Consider the following 21,925-nt stretch of genomic DNA (forward strand, 5'->3'; position numbering starts at 1 on the left):
GTATCTTTGCGGTGTTAGGATGTCAGGTGGGTTTCCAGTTTGAACAAAATGCAGGTTAAAGAGCTCAACCATATGTTCCTTATCTGTAACAATATTTCCATCCCAGACAAGAGAGGTTGGTAACTGAGATGGCGTCGCTTTACCCTCCATATCTTTAACAGTCTTTCAGAACTTCTGTGGATTCCAAAATGAACATGTAATGTAAAAAAGAAATGGAAATCCGGAGACCAAACTCCTCAACATGACATGACATGATAGGTATGGGAATGTTTTCTCATCTGTTGGATAAATATAATCTGCATACCCATTCATTTCCTATGGCGGTCGCTTTTGACCGGGATCACCACAGGTGTAACAAGGTTGAATAAAACACTCAAAATTCAATGAAAGTGGTGATCATCACTTTTATGTTCAAGTGCACAGTGTGAAGGATATCATAAGGTCTTGTGGCAATCAGATGAAAAACACAATATTTAGTGTGTTTTAAGTTGTAAATCCGTCAGATTTGACCCGAACACGACAGTACAGGAGGGTTAACTGAATTTCATTGCCTTATGGTGGGGTAAGTTGAACCATTGGCTCAATTTACCCCATAGCCTTTGGCTCACTTTGCCCCATAGCCACCATTTAGGAAAAAATGGGCTAGCTTAGAAATTCAGGCTAATCTTTAGTGAAGTGATTCACATGATTTTATATGTAAGAAAATCACCAACAAGAATAATATATCATTTCAGACCCAGATGAATTTGCTTTGATATAACAGTCATTTTACCTGATATGCTGAAATTTTACTTTGACAAGCAAAAAACAGTTTTTTGTGTAAAAAAAACAAAGTACTTACCCCTTCTCCCAAGTGCTTCTCTTTATATCACAGCAAGATGGAAATGATTGGTGCTTCCTGAATTTATGGTCACATGATAAAACATGTGAACGGTTACCTAGATACAAGGGGTGGGTCAACTTACCCACTGGCTCATCTTACCCCACTTTCCCTTAAACATACCATTTTCCATCTATTTCTACCCCTCAGGGCCAGGAGGGTAAAACAGCTCTTCAAAGGTTTTAAGATTTTCACCACATAACATACAAAGGGGTGTGACAAATTTCCCAGAATAGACCAGATGCACCAGACAGGTGGCAAAAAATGCAAAAAATCTTTAGTCAGCTGTTTGTTAGGTTCACTAACATTATATCATTGCTGCTGATTTGAACAACAGTCCTTTTTTTATTTGTATTTTTTGCATATTTTCATATCAGAAAACAGGATACAGCAGACACTAAAATGTAACTCTTTTAAATTAACTTTGCTTAACTTCAATATTTTTACCCATACTGCATACAACATGTTGGCAACATGCGCTTCAACTGGGAGCAGCAAAGTCTGGTGATTTTTGAGTTTTTACTCAACATTTGCTTTATTTTTGTTGTGTTTTTTGTTATCTACTGATGGATGCTTCTGTGGGGGGAAGAGATTCTTCAGAGATGAGCTTCTTTCATTGAAAATGGACAGATCTGGAGGACACCATCCTGTCCCAGATGAGATGAAGATGTGCTTTTGTGGTGGTTGTCGTGCTGCTGCTGGTGCAAAGTTAAAGGCTTGGAGGTGGAGATGTCCTATCGGTCCTTTCTGAGGTCAGTCATCATTGGAAATATCAACTCTCTGCCCAACAAGAGTGATGAAGAGCTGGAGATATTGGTGAAGACTCAGAAAGTAGACATTTATTTTATTTTTTCGAATCATAACAACACTTGTGTACATCCCACCCAATGGCAACTGCTTAAGTTCCATCTGAAGTTCTCCATGAAGTTGTTGCTAGGATACAGACTAAACATCCTGAGGCACTAGAGCACTGAAGAAGGAGGAGGCAATTCTGGACGGCCTGGATCATCCACTTCATGGCACCTTGACTGACCAGGAAAGCAGCGGTGGTGGACGGCTCCTCTCTCCTTGCTGCAAGATGGAGGAATATAGTAGCGGGGCAGATAAGCAAAATTATTTGGCCCCTCCACCAATGATCCTGATCCACCCAGCTGCCCCTTCACCATCGGTCCTGCTTCATCCGGCGGTCCGTCCCCATCCGGTGGCCCTGCTCCACCTGGCGGCCCTGCTCCATCCGGTGGTCCTGCTCCATCCGGCGGCCCTGCTCCATCCGGCGGCCCTGCTTCATCCGGCGGTCCTGCTCCACCTGGTGGTCCTGCTCCACCTGGTGGTCCTGCTCCATCCGGTGGCCCTGCTCCATCCAGCAGTCCTGCTCCATCCTGCAGCCCTGCTCCATCTTTCTTTATTTTTTGTGTCATTGTCGTTTGAGCTACCGGACTAATTCGAATTTCCCTCCTAGGGATGAATAAAGTATTCTCTACTCCAGGGGTCCCCAAACTTTTTGCGAAGAGGGCCAGATTTGGTGAGGTAAAAATGTGTGGGGGCCGAGTCGGCCGACCATTCAGCCTGACATCCTTTGAACCATTAACATTAAATGCAAATTAACAATTTAATACTTTTTTTTCATTGCAAATGGAATTATTTTCATTTCTTCACATAGATAAATAAATCTAAACAAGTTTTTACCAAAATCACTCTGCTTTTCATATTTGAAGACCACATAAAATGACATAAATGTCTGGAAAAAAAGGAAGCTTAAACATATCTAGGTTAATTTGAAACATTATTATATTTTATATTATATTATATTTTCAAAAATCTAAAATTGCACTTGAATAAAAATCACAACCAAAAACAAGAATAGACCCTGTCTCTGTTAAGAAAAGATGCACTCAAATATAAAACCACACACAACCAAAACAATAAATAAAATGGCTTATCAAGTCTCAACAAAACTGCACTTGAATAGATATTGACCGTGTCATCACAGTAGATGAGGTGAGTAGTGACTGAGGCTGTGTATGTCGCTCTGTGTATGTCGGGTGTGGTGGGGGTGTCAGCGGCATGGAGAGGGTCTCATAGCGGGGACAGCTCCGTGACACCGCCGGTGGGGGCTGTAGGAACGGGGGCGGGGGGCTCACGGCAACACCGCTGCTCGTTGGAAACAGTAGTGATGACGGGCTTTCACGTCCAAGTCTCCAAACCAGAAACGTTTGTAACAGTAACAGCACCGGAAAAGTCGCTAGATTTGTCGCTAGTGGCTTTTGTCAAAAAGAAAGTCGATGGGAGGGGTTGGAAAGTCGCCAGATTTAGGGAGAAAGTCGCCAAGTTGGCAACACTGACGTTACCTTGCGTTGCTCCTCACAGGCTCACATGCTGCACTGTGTGTGTGGTAGCGGCCCCGCCTCCCCCCACAGAGACAAAGATCCTGGATGACTGACAGAAGGCTTCACTCCCTTCATTTCATTCCACCAAGTCACAGAGTGAAGCCTCTTGTCATTCAGCCTGTTTGGAGGCCAGAGACGAGGAAAACAAACAGGCATGCACATGGCAATACATCGAGGCTGGGGGAAAAAATTGTGCGTGCTGGCGGGCCGCATATTATTGATTTTATGACAGAGGCTGTGGGCTGGTTGGAATTTGAGAGTAGAGCAGTGGGGACCACTGCTCTACTCTCTACTCTATACCACTGCAAAACAATGAGAAATGGGATATGGTGTGAACTGTGAAGATGTGAATGCATGTGACCAGGTCAGTCAACTCTGTTCACTAGATGAACTAGATGAAAAACTGTTTTGAACTCAATAAAAATTATATGCAGGAGACATGCTCACACGGTTGCCAGGAAATGTTTATTTTAAGCCAAGTATCTATCAAACAAGATTAAAAAGCTTCCTATGATGGGAAAACGAAACGTGGCATCAAGGTGAACTTTTCTTATCAGGTCCTAATTTCTATTTTCACTCCATTTCTTCCATTGCCCCCTAAATATCAGTAAAAGGGAGTGTTTTCCTGGTGCAGCCAATGCTTTATAAAGTGAAATGTCCTCCTCCTCTTCTTCACTGTGTTTCTCCTTCCTCAGAGACAAAGGTGAGTCTTGCTGCAGGTTATTTGGTGACATAGTCGAAATGAGGTGCATTCTGGGACTCGTGGTCCTGCTGGCTGTTTCAGCTTGGGCTGAGGAGAAGGTGAGTTTATCTTAAAATGTTTTACATTTACCCTCTTTTACCTCTTACCTTTTTGAAGTAACAAAGCATTTATGTAAAAATACTATATTACTCAATCTGTGCTTAAAGTATTGGCAGTAAAAGTTCTCAAGTTTAAATTTAAGTTGACCGTTTTTTATGTTATGATATAACATGAATGTTTGGTGGTTTTAGTCCAATGGTTCCTAACATAGAGGTCAAAGGGTCACCAGATAAATCTGAGGGGTCATGAGATTTTTTTCTATTTTGTCAAATACAGGATAGTTTTTACTCTGTAATTCTCAAATTGTTTTGTAAAATGTGTGTCTTTCACTTTGGTTTTCTATCTCTGTTTTTTCTCGACATGATTTCTGGACATTTTCTGATTTTGTAAGTTCACTATTTGGTTCTTATCAAAATATATGTTGCATTTAGTCTAAGTACAAACATTTGATCATTAAAACAATAAACCGTTGTCGCTGTCTCCTGTACAGATCAGGCTTTGACCACTTCAGAGAGGATTGAAAGAGCAAACAGGGACATTGGTAAGAACTTTTCTTTGTCACTTCAAAGTTTAGTTTCATCTCCGATGCAGAATGAGTGACGTATTAGATTTGTTATAGGTGCTAAATTCAACAAAGACAGAGACAACCACCCCAGTCAGAGAAGATCTTTTATATTTTTACTGATCACATTATCTGCTGCAGTCCGTTCTCCTGATGAGCCCTACATAGAGGACGATGTCGCCTACGACTCTGAGGCTGAGAGAAACGCCGACCCCTGCACGTCCAGAGGCTGCATGTGGCCCAAAGCTGCCGATGGAAAAGTCTACGTGCCCTACACCATTGCCAGCGTTTACTGTGAGTGAAGATAGAGAACAATTCTTAATTCAAAATCTAAAAACAATTGTACAAAATAAAAAGTAAAAAAAATGAAAATCCAAAATAGTTTGGAAATGTTAAGATTTCCACCAACAATATAAACAAAAACAATCGTAATTGTATTTAAAATGGTTTAGGAACATTTATATTTTATAAACCTGGGTTCAACAAAAGTATGAATCAGTTCATTCATGTTACAACTGTGTCATCAAAATGGATATATCTTTCCTGTTATAAAAATCGATACATCATGGATATTACGCTGAATATTTTTGGAGTGTAATGTTTACAAATCCAATAGAAGTCATGAATATTAGCACCAGGGAACACTGATTACATTAAAGCATAAGTAAGCGATATTTTTGTGTTAATATATGTCTTAAATAGTTATATCTTCCGACAGCAATCACTTACATAGAGTGTTTGGACCGAAACACGGGTCTCTCAGTCATTCTGCTCTGCTCTGAGCCGAGGAGAAAACTTTTCTCGTATCCTACAAGTTTTATCCAATGAGAAGAGAGAACGGCATGAAGGGCTGTGTGTGCAGCCAAGGGATGCGCCTGAATGTGGTGACGTAGGGACGAGGACCAATAGATCCATGACGAGGGCGGGGGCTGCTAACTCCATCGGCTGACAAGACGTTATGGTGCGTTCAAGGCAACCCGTAACTCGTGTTTTTCCGACCTGTGAAGTCGTACCAGTTCGATCTGGTACGAGTTCACGGGTCGGAAGTTACGAGTGGCCGTTATAGTGACTTTCACCGGTAAAACAGGTCGGAAAAACACGAGTGGGTTGCCTGGAACGCTACAAAGTCGTAAGTCGTGACTTGAAGCTGTAATTTATGGTTTCAAAAGCCTGCCTGGAACGCAGCATTAGCCAAAACGACCGGATCGCTTACTTCTGCTTTAATTCTTAAAAATATCACTTCAATAATATGATCCTGTTGCTTCTACAGCCTCTCGTGAGGCGGCCATCATCCAGCGTGGCCTGGAGTCCTTCCACAGCGTCTCTTGTATCCGTTTCATCAAACACACCAACCAGAGAGACTACCTGAAGATCCAGTCCCTTAACGGGTAAACATGTCCTACAACACTTTGCATGACTTGTTTTCTTGGATGACACACTAGACTTTTCTATTTCTTTGAATATTCCCTGTTGATAAAACAAAAAACGACATCATCAGCATAGAATCTGATTTTCCGTTATTCATGTGTCTCCTTTGTCGTCATAGGTGCTACTCCTACATCGGCCGTCGCGGCAATGGTCAGGATCTGTCCCTGCGGCGCTCGGGCTGCGTTTACCACGACACGGTCCAGCACGAGGTTCTCCACGCTCTGGGCTTCCACCATGAGCAGAAACGTTCTGACCGCGACCAGTACATCCGCATCGTGATGGAGAACGTCATCCCTGGTTAGTTCATGTCTGCTGCGATTATCAGTATAATCATTGCAGAAAGAAAGAGAAAACCCACACTTCATTTAGTTAACACTCAGAAAATATCAAAATGTTTAAGTATTTCAACACTTCACATCACTGTCTCACTTAGTTTGTTGAGAAGATCAGTGCAAAGCTATGATCAGCCAGCTAACTAGCTTAGCATAGCACAGATAGCGAAAACAAACAGTGGGCCAATCTGGTTCTGACAGATATGACAGTCCACGGGTCAAGACAGTAACATGACAATGAAAAATAAAATACAATTGAGATTAACATCATTATCAAAATGAATATAAATTAAAAGTGACTGAAAAACTTGCATTGGAAAAATAAAACTAGAAAAAGTTTCACTGAAATATAAAATACCAACATAGGAAAGAAGAAAAGAACAACTTTCGTACATTTTAAACAGTATGTGTAGCTACAGAGTTGAATGATTCTGTTTGTTTCTGTTCTCTTTGTGAATCTTCAGGAAAAGAGCACAACTTTGACAAAGTCAAGACTCTGAACCAGGGAACCACCTACGACTACGACTCTGTGATGCATTACAGCAAGTAAGTAGAACAGAAACAGCTGTGTGGGATGAAGAACTTTGGTTTAATGAATACAAATAGCTATTATGATTTTTGTTTCACTTTCTTCTTCAGCTGCTGCCTCATTAACTCTTACACCTGTCCTTCCAGGTACGCCTTCTCCAAGAACAACCGGCCCACCTTGGTGGCCATTCCCGACTCCAGCGTTGAGTTTGGCGTGGCCACTGAGATGAGCCAGAAGGACATCATCAGGCTCCAAAGGCTCTACGAATGCTGAACAGGGTCAATGGTAAGAGTCACAAAGGGCCTTTGACAATCACAACACACACATTTGGATTCATTTCTTTCTTGGATGGTGCATTTGTTGTATCGTTCTTCATTCAAGGTACAAAATTCACTGGTAAACACACACGTTTTACCTATGATTCTCATATGTAGCTACACTGCACTGTTAAAAAATGTGTCATTAATTGCAAATATACTGGTTTTTCTCACATGCTAAACCTCCTTCATACAGGTGACCTGGAGAAAGCTCATCATCATCACCATCACTAACATTGTTGTCTTCAGTTCGTCCAATTCTTGAATATATTAAAGGTTGTAATTGTGATCAATAAATTTGCATTTAATCAGCTCCTCTGAGTTTGTTCATTTATTGAACAGTTTAGTTACATTGACATTTTCTGTTTTAAATGGATGGAGTCAAATGTTGTACCACTGAGATAATTCAAATAATTAATAGTCTGTTATTTAAAGAGATTCCAACTAGACAAAATATCGCTTTTTAAAAGCTTAATTTACTTTTGTTTTATTACTAATAATCAGATTTCAATTAAAATGCCTATTTAGATGCACCTATAAATTGAGCATTTTCACTTTTTTTGTTTATTCTCATGGGTGATATGATCAAGACAAAAAAAGGTTGCGAGCAGTTTTTATGAATTAAAAAGTTATCAACTTAAAGTGAGTGCTGTCACAACCTTTTTTTGCTTTGAATCTTTTGGACTGGCATACCTTTCATATGTGGAGTTGAGCACGCCAAGTCTGCTGATTATCTGATATGATCAAGAAACAAAAAGCGACTTGATCAATTAAAAGACAATAGACAACTGATACGTTTTTATTATCATTTGAACATCAATTTTAACATCTCCAATATTCTTTTATCCAAGCAGGATATAAATATTAAACTTGTCTTGGCTTGGAAAAGCTGTAAAAGCTATTTGTGTGATTGACCACTAGGGGGCGCCACATGCTCACAGTTGTGACACACTCATGCAGAGACTCTAAGCTCCTATACTGAAATTAATGATGAAATAATGTAAAGAATGGATGACAATTAAATAATTTTAATATCCTGAAACACAAACACACTTCAACTGTTAAAATATGCAAACTCTCACAGATGGAGTGGTGCTCCTCTGTGGTGCTAACCCTGTGTGGCTTGGCCTATGTGACGCCTCTGCACTCAGATATCTCAAGGTTTTGTTGAGCTATTTCATGAAAACTCCTCCTGTTAGTGTCATAGTTTGTAGAGTCGGTAATAACAGTGTCTTTAAGATGAAGCTGTTCTGCTAGGTTACAATTTCACCATCGGCTGCGTCTGTTCTTTATCCTCATCTTTTTTAGGGTTAGGATTAGGGTTGGGGTTAGCGTGTTTGTTCGTCCCCTTTGTCCCAGTTAAATGTTGATTTCTTCACCTCATTCTTAACTAATATGTGACTTTATATGGTAATCTTACACTGCACTTCCTCTTTTAGACACCAGTGTATCAGACACTAGGTCATACATTTCTAAATTTAGTCCTGTTACTTTTATTATCATTGCTGATTATAACAATCATAACTTCTGAAGCATGCAATAACTTATTTCATATAATAATCCTCTACATTCTTAAATGATTACATTGATTTCAAAAGTCCAGTTCATGATGTTATAAGAGGCCAGGTCCTGGGATCTTAGTCCCATTTGACTATACCCATACTCCATACAACTGAGAAATGGGATGAGGTGTAAACTGTGAAGGTGTGAACACATGTGACCACGTCAATCCACTCAGTCTTCACATGAATGTCATCATAAATTCAACAAACTAGATGAAAAACAGTTTCAAACTAAATAAAACTGTATTGTCAGTTATCAGAAATGTGGCAAACACTCTCACTGTTGACAGGAAATGTTTCTTTTTTTTAAGCCAAGAATCTAAATCAAACTAGATTAGAAAGCTTTTTATGATGGGAATAATGCAACATGGCATCAAGGTGAAATTTTCTTATCGGGTCCTAATTTCTATTTTTAACTCAATTTCTTCCATTGCCGCCCTAAATATCCTTTAAAGGGAGTGTTTTCCTGGTGAAGCCAATATAAAGTGATGTTGCTTCACTTTCTCACTGTGACTCAGGTGAGTGTCATTCAGGAAACATTTTCACTGACTGATGAGACATAAATCATTTTACTGGTTGTTTGTGTCTTGCTGCAGGTTATTTGAAATGAGGTGCATTCTGGGACTTGTGGTCCTGCTGGCTGTCTCAGCTTGGGCTGAGGAGCAGGTGAGTTTCTCTTTGAATGTTTTACATTTACCCTCTTTTACCTGAGATCTTTTAAAAGTAACAAAACAATTATGTAAAAATAATATAATATAACTGTATCAGTACTAAAGTACCAGCAGTAAAAGTTCTCATTCTGCAGAAAAATTGCTTTTTGAGTTGATATGTTTCACATATAAGAGGACAGAAACAACGAACATTTTTTGTGGATGACAAAATCTCCATTTTTTTTCTCTGCATATGATTTCTGGAAAATTCATGATTTTGTAAGTTTATTCCTTTATTTTTCAACTTTTAAAATCAAAATAAGAGTTTGTACTTAAATTAAATGCACCACAAAATACTAATGTTCCTCATAAAAACATTAAACCGTTGTTGCTGCCTCCTGCACAGATCAGGCTTTGACAACTTCAGAGAGGATTGAAAGAGCAAACAGGGATGTTGGTAAGAACTTTTCTCTGTCACCTCAAAGTTTAGTTTCAGCTCTGATCCAGATGTGTAGGTCCTTGTTCAGATTGCAGCCCAAATCTGATTTTTTTCTCTCTCTTTTTCTTCAATCTGATCAGAATTGCATTTGAAACCACATCCATATGTGGTTTGAATCAGATTTGTAAAGATTTGATCTCATGTGGTTTTTGGCTGTTTAGGCTAAAAAATCAAACAACTTACAATCTGGATATGATTTTAAAAAAAGACGATTGGTGGGACAGTGTGAACAAGGTCTTGGAGTTGAGACATGTATTAGATTTGTTAAAAGTCCTAAAACTCCTAAATTCAACCTTTCAACCAATTACAGATACAGACGTGATCACCCAACCTTGTCAGCAGCACTAACCAATCAGATCTTGATTGATAAGTTTCATTAGAGAATATCTTTTATTTCTTTACTAATCACATTATTTGTTGCAGTTCGTTCTCCGGATGAACCCTACTTGGAGGACGATGTCGCCTACGACTCTGAGGCTGAGAGGAACGCTGACCCCTGCACGTCCAGAGGCTGCATGTGGCCCAAATCTTCTGATGGAAAAGTCTACGTGCCCTACACCATTTCCAGCGTTTACTGTGAGTGAAGATTGAGAACAATTCTTAATTCAAAATCTAAAAACAATTGTACAAAATAAAAAAATGAAAATCCATAATAGTTTGTAAATGTTAAGATTTTCACCATATGGGAAATAAATGGGTATTCTAACATCTGAGTCATGAATAATAATGAACAAGTATTATTTTCCTTATACAGATTTGAGCAATTTGTCACAATTCGTATAATTTTGCAAAAAGGAATTATTATATTATTATTATTATGAATTATTATAAGTGTAGTATTATTTTATGAAATTGAATCTATTTTGTGCATTACATTGTAGTATTGTGGTTTTTCAGGATTATACCCTTAGATGTCCATAAGGAAAGATAGGATTTTCAGTCAAAATATCTGTATTTGACCTACAATTATTACCACTAAATTCATAGGAAAAAATTGAAAACTCTTTTATTTGTCTTGCTAGGAACCCCAAGAATCAAGATATAACAATCTGAAAAAATTAACAAGAAGGAATGACGGATATTGATACTGGCTACTTTGGCCTCCCTACTACCAACAATATAAACAAAAACAATCGTAATTGTAAAGATTAATTGTATTTAAAATGGTTTAGGAACATTTATATTTTATAAACCTGGGTTCAACAAAAGTATGAATCAGTTCATTCATGTTACAACTGTGTCATCAAAATGGATAGGAATCTTACGTGTGATAAAAATATACATCATGGATATTACGCTGAATATTTTTGGAGTGTAATGTTTACAAATCCAATAGAAGTCATGAATATTAGCACCAGGGAACACTGATTACATTTGTTCTTAAAACATCACTTCAATAATGTGATTCTGTTGCTTCTACAGCCTCTCGTGAGCTGAGCATCATCCAGCGTGGCCTGGAGTCTTTCCACAGCGTCTCTTGTATCCGTTTCATCAAACGCACCAGCCAGAGAGACTACCTGAAGATCCAGTCCCTTAACGGGTAAACATGTCCTACAACACTTTGCATGACTTGTTTTCTTGGATGACACACTAGACTTTTCTATTTCTTGAAATGTTCCCTGTTGATAAAACAAAATAACATCATCAGCATATAGTCTCATCTGTTGTGCAAATGTGGTCGTCGTTATTATCACAGGTGCTTCTCCTACGTCGGCCGTCGCGGCAATGGTCAGGATCTGTCCCTGCGGCGTTCGGGCTGCGTTTACCACGACACGGTCCAGCACGAGCTTCTCCACGCTCTGGGCTTCCAACATGAGCAAAAACGCTCTGACCGCGACCAGTACATCCGCATCGTGCTGGAGAACGTCATCCCTGGTTCGTTTGTGTCCACAGCAATCAGGGGCTAATAGGGATCCTGAGAAAGAAAGAAGATACAACTTTTAAATCTGGACTTTAGTTGAAGCTCCAGGAGGAGGTCACAAAATATCAAAATCTTTAAGTAATTCAACACGTAATCGTTTGTTGAGAAGATCAATGTAAAGCTACTATCAGCCAGTTAGCTTTAGCTTAGCATAGCACAGCGAGTGAAAACAGTGGAAAACAGCCACTCTCAATCTGGTTCTCACAGATATGACAGTCCATGGGTCAAGACAGTAACATTGAACAAGCCAATGAAAAATAAAATAAAATTGAGATTGAAATTATTATCAAAATTAAGATTAATATTAAAACTGACTGAAAAACTTTAATTGGAAAAAGGAAACTGGAAAAAGTTAACTGAAATATAAAATATTAACATAGAAAAGAAGAAAAGAACAACTTTTGTACATTTTAAACAGTATGTCTACAGAGATGAATGATTCTGTTTGTTTCTGTTCTCTTTGTTAATCTACAGGAAAAGAGCACGCCTTTGACAAAATCAGCACTCTGAACCAGGGAACTACCTACGACTACGACTCTGTGATGCATTACAGCAAGTAGGTAGAACAGAAACAGTTGTGTGGGATAGAGAGCTTTGGTTTAATGAATAAAATTAACTCTGTATATATTATACCTTTTGTTTCACTTCCTTCTTCAGCTGTATTTTTCGCATTTTATGCTAGAAATGAGGTCCAGGTTGTAAATAACAGTAATTATCCTTTAACTCTTACACCTGTTCTTCCAGGTATGCCTTCTCCAAGAACAACCGGCCCACCCTTGTGGCCATTCCTGACTCCAGCGTTGAGTTTGGCGTCGCCACTGAGATGAGCCAGAAGGACATCATCAGGCTCCAAAGGCTCTACAAATGCTGAACAAGGTCAGTGGTAAGAGTCACAAAGGGCCTTTGACAATCACAACATACACATTTGGATTCATTTCTTTTGCATTTGTTGTATCGTTCTTCATTCAAGGTTCAAAATTCACTGGTAAACACACACGTTTTACCTGTGATTCTCATATGTAGCTACACTGCACTGTTAAAAAATGTGTCATTAATTGCAAATACACTGGTTTTTCTCACCTTCACACAGGTGACCTGGAGAAAGCTCATCATCATCATTGTTGTCTTCAGTTCGTCCAATTTTTGAATATATTAAAGGTTGTAATTGTGATCAATAAATTTGCATTTAAGCACGAAGCTCCTCTGAGTTTGTTCATTTATTTAACAGTTTAGTCTCGTGACATTTTCTGTTTTAAATGGATGGAGTCAAATGTTGTGCCACTGAGATAATTCAAATAATTAATAGTCTGTTATTTAAAGAGATTCCAACTAGACAAAATATCGCTTTTTAAAAGCTTCATTTACTTTTGTTTTATTGCTAATAATTCGATTTCAATTAAAATGCCTATTTAGATGTACCTAAATTGAGTATTTTCACATATTTTTTATTCTCATAGGTGATATGATCAAGAAACAAAAAGTGACTCAATCAATTAAAAAACAAAAGACAACTGATATGTTTTAATATTATTTGCACATCAATTTTAACATTTTATTGTTATTAATATTCTTTTATGTCTTCCAAGAAGGATACAAATAATAAACTTGTCTTGGCTTGTAAAAGCTGTAAAAGCTATTTGTGTGATTGACCACTAGGGGGCGCCACATGCTCACAGTTGTGACACACTCATGCAGAGACTCTAAGCTCCTATACTGAAATGAATGATGAAATAATGTAAAGAATGGATGACAATGAAATAATTTTAATATCCTGAAACACAAACACACTTAAACTGTTAAATTATGCAAACTCTCGCAGATGGAGTGGTGCTCCTCTGTGGTGCTAAGCCTGTGTGGCTTTATGTGACGCCTCTGCACTCAGATATCTCAAGGTTTTGTTGAGCTATTTCATGAAAACTCCTCTTGTTAGTGTCATAGTTTGTAAAGTGCAGAAGAAAAATGAGATAGTCGGTCATAACAGTGTCCGTACTAGATAAAGTGGCAGCTCTTCAAACAGCAGCAGGAGAAATCACCGCCACAGTGCAGTAAGAGTTTTAGCCTGGTAGCAAGGAAATAATGAGAACTTACTGCAACAAAACACAAATATAATTGCAATTAGGAGCAGTAACAGGAGCTGATGTAAAAGAAGTACTGTGTCTTTGTACCAGCAGTTATAGATGAAGTAATAGAAACATTAGTCATAGCAGCAGTAGTGATTGCCAATGTTTCTGCAGAGTTTTTTTCAAAGGTCGGTGATCAAGCAGAATTACCTCTAAGACTTTTAAAGAGAGATAGAAGATGAACAGTTCCTGGCACCTTGTGTGAAAGACGTCGCTGATGTTTATTCAGGCCGGCGCTTTGGCAGAACTGCAGCGTTCAGGAGCTCGGGAGAATGTGCTGGAGGGGATGACGACGAAGACTCCCTGCAAAAACACTGAAGTGTTCGAGTTTCTGGATGACTCATCTTGGCAATCTGAAGTCAGAGCAGGTTTTGAAGAAAGAGTGTGTCTGAATGAGTGTCATTCTCCTGCTGCCAAGTATCAGGGTCATGACCCCAACTCGAGCACACGTCGGTCGGACTATGGCAAGCGGATTTAACATTGTAGATATCAACAACGTCTTTCTGACTAGTCGTAATTACATTTTAAATAGTTGGAATTTTTTATTCAAGATATCTGTAATTCAGTTTTTCCTCTAGTCAAAAAGAACATTTCAGATATCCGCAACTACATTCTTCCTATCCACAATTGTGATTTCAGATATCCACAACGTTCTTCCTAGGACAAATGACATTACTTTTGCCATTCATGTGTATGGGGTTTGTCATTACAGATATCTACAATTCAGTTGCGGATATCCACTATGTGAATTACGGATATCTGTAACTGAATTACGACTAGTACGAATTCCAGTTTGAGATATCTACAACGTCATTTTGACTAGTCATAATTCCAGTTACAGATATCTACAACGTCATTTCGCCTAGTCAAAACTTAATTTAAGATATCCGAAAAGGGACATGTAGATATCTTTAATTGAGGTAAAATTAAAGATATCTTGAACTGGAATTATGACTAGTCAGAATCAAATTGTAGATATCTCAAACTGGAATTAGTACTAGTCGTAATTCAGTTACAGATATCCGTAATTCACATTGCGTATATCTGCAACTGAATTGTAGATATCTGTAATGACATGCCCCATACACATGAATGGCAAAAGTGACGTCATTTGTCCTAGGAAGAACGTAGTTGTGGATATCTGAAATGTTCTTTTTGACTAGGCAAAACTGAATTACAGATATCTACAACACATATCCAGTCTGGCTTTTAAATGTTAAAATGGCTTGCCATAGTCGGACCAGATTATGTATCCCAAACCCAAAGCGCAGAAAGACGCTTGATTTTCTGTCTATGACTGAAGCATCATCTCACATTCCTTAAATGTTCACCCTTCTTCATTCGAACAGTCAGATAACATGTCAAGGATAAGAGTGTGGTTGAAGACGTGGTTGCATCATGGTTGCATTCTGACCATTCCTCTCTCTACAATGTGTCTGCACAATAGGAATCTCAGAAGACACCAAGGTGCAGATTCCTCAGTGCACCGTGCACCATGCCGCTAAAATTCTTGAAATCCTTCAGAACGAGGACGTTGGAAAGTTTAAAGTTTAGATCACCAGTCACAGTTTTGTTGTTAAAATAACCATTATTACATGTAAAATATATGATTGTCTTGTGTTTCTGCAGATTTCTTTCTTACAGAAAAACCCAGAGTCTATAAATTTGCATGAAGAGTTTAATGGTTCTTTGAAACATTAATAAAGCAGTCTACAATAGTGGAGTAATGGCATCCGTCACACTTCCTCTTTGTGTGTCTGTGTATGTTGTAATCTGAGCTTCTCTCTTCTCTGTTTTGGTTGCCGGTCTGGTTGTGTGCGCATGTTAGTGCATGTACGTCCCTGTGTTATTGCATGCTGGTCCCTCCTGCACAGGGACCGCCCACAGCTCAGACACCCAGACTGCTGGACGTACAGTAGAGTTCAGGTGAGAGCCAACATCCAGAATTTCCTCCAAGAAATCACTCTCTCATGGAGGTTAAATGTGTGTTATTGAACTCCGCCTCTTCTGGCTTCATTGGTCTATAGCCTAATGGACGTTTAACTCCACCTATGACTGATTTCAGAGGTTTGACTGTAGAATATGTGCAGTCAGCCCCTGAGAGACAGGGTAAGGATGTAATTTATAAATGGTCGAAGAAGCGCCGTCAAGTTTTGTCAAAGTAGATTTGGTACCAATGAGGAGAACCTCAGTTTTATCGCTGTTTGATTTGACACAGTTGCAAGACAACCAGGCTTTGATTTCTTTGGAGGTTTGGCAGACAAGGCGAGCTGGATGTCATGTGCATAGCATTGGAAATTTGATGTTAAATTTTAAGGACTTATGGGCCCCAGGACAGAACCTTGGGGAACACCGGTGGTGGTAACTGGAAATGGCTGGGATATGAGGTGGCTGTGGACTTTATTTTAAAGATGTTACCACTTTAAAGGTCCAGTGTGTGCAATGGGCGGGGGAAACTGTGACATCCAGCGTTCAGATTCTACGTAGTTTGCAGCACTCACTCGCTCACTCACACACTCATTTTGCACAAACATATCATTTAAAACAGCATGAACAATCATCATGACTGGGATGTGCAAAAGGGAGGTATGAAACCCAAAAGGGCTTATATGAAAACTTCACCCAGGAAGAACATATTCAAAAACCAAATATGCATGGGTAGTATATTCAGATTTTGCCAATAAACCTTGCCAGTTATTACACACTGGACCATTGTCACTGTTATTGTCACTCGGACCTTCAAAATAAAACCCCAGCAATCCAACTTTTCTCCTCTGTTTGGTTTTCGTTGCCTGGATCCTTGAAACTGAGACAACAAAACAGCGTCTGCACTGCAGCCTTTTGACTATTTAGCAGAAGCACCTGCTGCCTCCAGTCCACAGTCATGGGACGGCGATGAAGACAGAGAGAGACAGTGTGAGGCAGGACGTCATGAGGCAGCAAGATTATAGAGAGCTCAGAGCAGCGCTGACTTCAGATCAGTTGGGGAATGGTGACTGAATAGAGGTCTCGTTCAGCTACTGGCAGCCGCTCAGGGACACTCAGACGGAGATGTGGCCCAGATCCCGGCTCTCCTCCTCCTCCTCCTCCTCCTCCTCCTCCTCCTTCCCTCCATTTCCTCTCTATCTATCAGTGGAGTCACTATCTAGAAGACCTTCCATGTCCTCCCATTTGAAGCTACGGCCAAGAAGACACAGGATCCGGGGCTCGCTGCAGTGTCTCACTCTTTTGTTTTCCTTTTCCTGTCTGCCTGCTGTCCGGCCCCGGCCTCAGAGCTCGCAGCAGCACACACACACACACAGGACCCAGTGATGGCCGAGTGAGTGAGCGTCCAGCCGGCCGCCCGCCCGCTCCGTCCACCATGCCCTCGTCCACAAAAAGGGGGTCATTGTGCACTGCTGTGTGTCCCAACAATGAGCGAGTTAATATGAGCCAAGTGTTCACGCAGGATGGAGGCCGGGGTGATGGACCCCAACACCCCGGCCCCCCATCCATCAGTGTCTCTTGTCCCATCAGCTCCGGTTGCACCACTTTCCCCTGTTTCTGTTATTATTTCCTGCTCACTCTTCCTGTTGCAGACCCCCCGTGGACCCATAAACCTGCAACGTCCAACACATACAATCATCATATATTAATTTAACATACAGTCATCCAACCGTTCCCTGTGAGGAACTGGAAATAAGTGTGTTTACGCAAGAACTGTTCTTCTGAAGAATATTTTAAAGGGATAGTTCACCCAAAATTGAAATTTCACTCATTATCTACTCACCCTCATGTCGACTAAGGGCTGGGAGAAGTTTCAGAGTCCTCCGTGGCTTCTCTGAGTTACAGGGGGTCTCGGCGTAGCAGTGCATGTCCATATAACGGTTGCAAATGGATACCAACTGTCTGTGTAACAAAAAGACACACCAAAAAACATCCAAATACCTCCATGCTGCTCGTATGTCATGTCTTGTCTTGTATTGAAGCCCCAAAATGCGAAATTGTCCCGAACAAAATTAAATAAATCTATATTTCAAGCTTGTTTTGTCGCGGAAGCTTCTCGAAGCTCCTCTTCCCGGTTCGTCAAATTTGGACGAACTGGGAAGAGGAGCTTCCGCTACAAACAAGCTTGAAAAATAGACTTATTAATTTTTTCGCATTGAGTAGATAATGAGTGAAATTTCAATTTTGGGTTAACTATCCCTTTAAGATGCTGCTTTGTACTTCTACTTCACCATAATTCTTGTTTTCACTTCACTTCAACACATCGGTAACACTTTATAATAAGTACACACTATTAAGCATTAGTTAAGCATTAATAAATACTGAATTCTTCACTTATAATGTATACTCATCTGTATGTAGTTTGTAAATACACTTAGTGCTTATCAATGATGAGTCAAACATTTTTAACTGTGTTTATAATCTACATACTAATGAGTATCCATGTGTTATAAATGATGAATTCAGTATTTAATGCTTAACTAAAGCTTTATAGTGTGTTACCAACAAATTCTGTCCATATGCTTAAAAAATAAGACTAAATGTGAATCTTTCTTTCATCTCCTGGATATTTTTTCCTGTGCTGAATCGCATGTCTGCCATACTCATGAGACTTCCTCATCATCATTAGCGTTCACATGCATTCGTTCTGCACGTTTCAGATGTTCCTCAGGTCCTAACGTCATTATGGAGACTGATCTGCAGGAGAGGAGGCAGGGTGATGATCCACCCCACCCCCATATCACCCCCTTTATAAAGACCGGTCAGGCCAATTTCAGCAAAACATCATTAGCCAGATTTGGCACTGTAGTCGGCGTTCGGTCAGATCCAGTGAATGAACAGAAGCCGCCTGTTGCATCGACCCGGTCACAGAGTGGATAAAACCCAGATCAAAAGGTCAGTGACGCAATGAGCACATGGCTAATAATGGAAAACAGTGTGTGTGTTAGAAAGTGTCAGGGCTCATAAATCTGCTCCACATTTGGGCCACATGTTTGTTTTCTTCTGGTTTTCTGGTCCATCTTCTCTGCCATGACTGTTGCTCTCAGCTTGAGGCCTGTGGACGACTTCTGAGAACTAAAACCTTTAAAAATAAATAAAAAAAAAGATCTTAAATGCACAATTTCAGTTATTCACCACTGTGTTTTAATGCATTTTGAGCTGGCAGTCGATGATTTTGGCCTTTGGACACTCCCGCAAGTGTTGGATGTTTGGGTCCAGGTGGTGGTGAGGGGGCGGGGCTTTGGGTGACTGCTTTTTGTGACATCACAAAGTAACAGGAAGTCCTGACGGCTGGTTTTAAGGCTCAGTTTCTGAATACAGGCTGTGTGCATTTCCCTGTGGACTGAGGCTTTGATACTTTCACAGTATTGATATAGAACCTAGAGCTGCTTTATAATCACACTACACATGGACATCTACCTTTATACTGTATGGAGCTTTAACACAAACATCTACCTTTATACCGTATGGAGCTTTAATACAAACATCTACCTTTATACCGTATGGAGCTTTAATACAAACATCTACCTTTATACCGTATGGAGCTTTAATACAAACATCTACCTTTATACCGTATGGAGCTTTAATACAAACATCTACCTTTATACTGTATAGAGCTTTAACACAAACATCTACCTTTATACTGTATGGAGCTTTAACACAAACATCTACCTTTATACTGTATAGAGCTTTAACACAAACATCTACCTTTATACTGTATGGAGCTTTAACACAAACATCTACCTTTAGATTTTATGGGATCTTTGACAATAACCTCAACCAACATACACTGTTTTTTCCCACGTTTTTATATGAATTAATGAAATTGTTCCAAGTTATGTACTTTTCCCTCTGAATGCTGCCCTCCCCGCCCTTAATTAAGTAAATAATTTGGATTAAAGAGCCTGAATATCCCCACGGGTCTGAGTGATAGTTTTTTTCTCTCTCTGTCTTTGTTTGGGAACAAGTTTTCATGATGGTCAGACTCACACTGACAGTGTGCTGTGGACGGGATCAGACAGGTACGGTGTCAATCAGGTGTCACCTCCGGAGACGGGCTCAGGTCAGGATTAACTCAACGCACTTGACAACATCATACTGTATAAGTATTTACTGACTTCTTTTCACCAATGCAAACACGCCTGTTTCCACTTCCACAGCAGTGAATGCAGCTATCAACGCCCCAGCGGATTCTGTGACCTGTTGAGCACAATGCAGGGATTTGATATGGATAAAGAAGACCTCCGCGTTACCTTATAGTCCGCCAGGTCTGCAGAGTTTAGCGTGACATCAAACAACATGTCAGCTGGCAGCTCTTCTTGTTTTTCTGGCCCAGCTGCTCGCTCGTTTACGTTGCTCTGTGTATGGTTTGACTGCCAAAGAAAACCCTGCAGCCTGAGAAACCTACGATGTTGCACAAGTATCAAATAGGGATTTTGACAACTTGTGATGAATTACCGTGATGCACCATCTACTGTATCTCACGGCTACATCAAGTCTGTGCATGTTGAATTTCCATAAAAGCAATACAGAGAGATGGAAATTCATTTAACAAAGTCTTAAATGATTCAAAAGCGCCAAGCAAAAAGTTACATAAAACATCATTACAATGTTAATAGATGCCCTGAAAGTATTTTAATGTGTTATTTGTGTTTTGCTTTTTTTGACTGCATGGGCAAGTGCAAACAAACAAAAGAAGAAGGAAATAAAAACACCAATAAACCACATTATTACAAAAGCTATAGTTATAATCAGATCAAACACAAAGCAGAGTTTCCCTCAAAAATAACAAAAGAATATAAACATATTATAAAAAGCCCTGAAACGCTGTTTTATGCAAAACTCTTTATATATATATATGTATACAAAAAATAGCTGTGGTTATTTGTGTGAATGCTTGAAGCTGAGTAGGTTTATGTTTTCCAGATAAACAACCTCTTCTGGTGTGAACACGTCCTTCACCTCGGGCAAGTTCTCGCACTTCATTTCATTGTTTTTTCCCACATGTTTGTAGAAAATCAGTTCACAGACATTCGTGTCTGACGGTACTGAAATGACCCACTGTGGTCCAGACATTGGTTTTTAACAACCTAACAGTGTTTTTAAACATGAATAATCATCATTTTTTATCATTTTTTATAGACACAGTAACATTTTTTTTAACCAAAATTGTGCTGCTCTTGCAAAAGATTTGATGGGAAGTTTATTTTTTTTATATATTTTGTTATGATGCCCCTGCAGCAGCAGAAGGAAAATGTAGTGAGCTCAGTAAAAAAGAGGCCTGAGACTGACTTTAATTCTCAGGTTCTCTACATCATTATCACTGCTGCTGAGAAATCCTCCTCCTCTGAGAGTTTCACCACAACAGTAAATCACAGCTGATAATCACACAAGTTCTCACCCAATGAAGAAGATAAGAAAAGAAAAAAACCTCAGGGGCGAAACTTCATTCTCACAAAGGCGACTTCATCATCATCATCGTTATCGTCATCATATCCGAGCCAGCGCCATGCTCTCCCATGATCAGGGAGCTAATGCGAAGCTTCCTGTCAGAGGATCGGGGTTTGTTTGGGAGGAGAAGGAATTATCTCCACATGACAGCTTCGTCTCCGCTGCTCTGCCTCCGATTTAGACACGAGTTTGGGATTTGACACATGACAAGACAGTAAAGGAAGAAAAGAAAAAAAAGAGATCACTGTGGGAAAGACAGAAATTCACATCTGAGATTCCTGTGTGGATCAGTGAGGAAGTGAGTGACAGTCTTCTGCACACACCAATCTGAAGCGTGTGTGTGTTTGTGTAGGATTATGGGTGAATAACACAACCAAACACCATTTTGAAGAGGGTTTTGAAAGCATTTCAGGGTAAAAAAGTTTTATTTTTAATGTTGTGGGATGAGCTTCTCATTAGTGAACTGTTTGCACTCATAATAGATACTATATCTCAGCAC

General features: G+C 39.7%; 2 protein-coding genes across 2 annotated transcripts; both read left to right on the forward strand.

The window, feature by feature from the left end:
• Positions 1-3,921: 3,921 nt before the first annotated feature.
• LOC310987909 (high choriolytic enzyme 1-like) lies at positions 3,922-7,193 on the forward strand (the record flags this gene model as incomplete). The annotated part of the gene is made up of 7 exons (XM_083974378.1): positions 3,922-3,970; positions 4,560-4,610; positions 4,773-4,925; positions 5,902-6,019; positions 6,178-6,356; positions 6,856-6,937; positions 7,067-7,193. 7 exons carry the CDS (start codon positions 3,922-3,924, stop codon positions 7,191-7,193), a joined length of 759 nt encoding a protein of 252 aa, XP_083830504.1.
• Positions 7,194-9,166: 1,973 nt separating this feature from the next.
• LOC310987910 (high choriolytic enzyme 1-like) lies at positions 9,167-12,740 on the forward strand (the record flags this gene model as incomplete). Its single annotated transcript, XM_083974379.1, has 8 exons — positions 9,167-9,177; positions 9,396-9,465; positions 9,861-9,906; positions 10,372-10,524; positions 11,371-11,488; positions 11,645-11,823; positions 12,344-12,425; positions 12,614-12,740. The coding sequence occupies 8 exons, from the start codon at positions 9,167-9,169 to the stop codon at positions 12,738-12,740; spliced, it is 786 nt and encodes a 261-aa protein (XP_083830505.1).
• Between the last annotated feature and the right edge of the window lie 9,185 nt (positions 12,741-21,925).

This window comes from Trachurus trachurus, assembly GCF_905171665.1.
Source record: "Trachurus trachurus genome assembly, chromosome: 6".
NCBI lineage: Eukaryota > Metazoa > Chordata > Actinopteri > Carangiformes > Carangidae > Trachurus > Trachurus trachurus.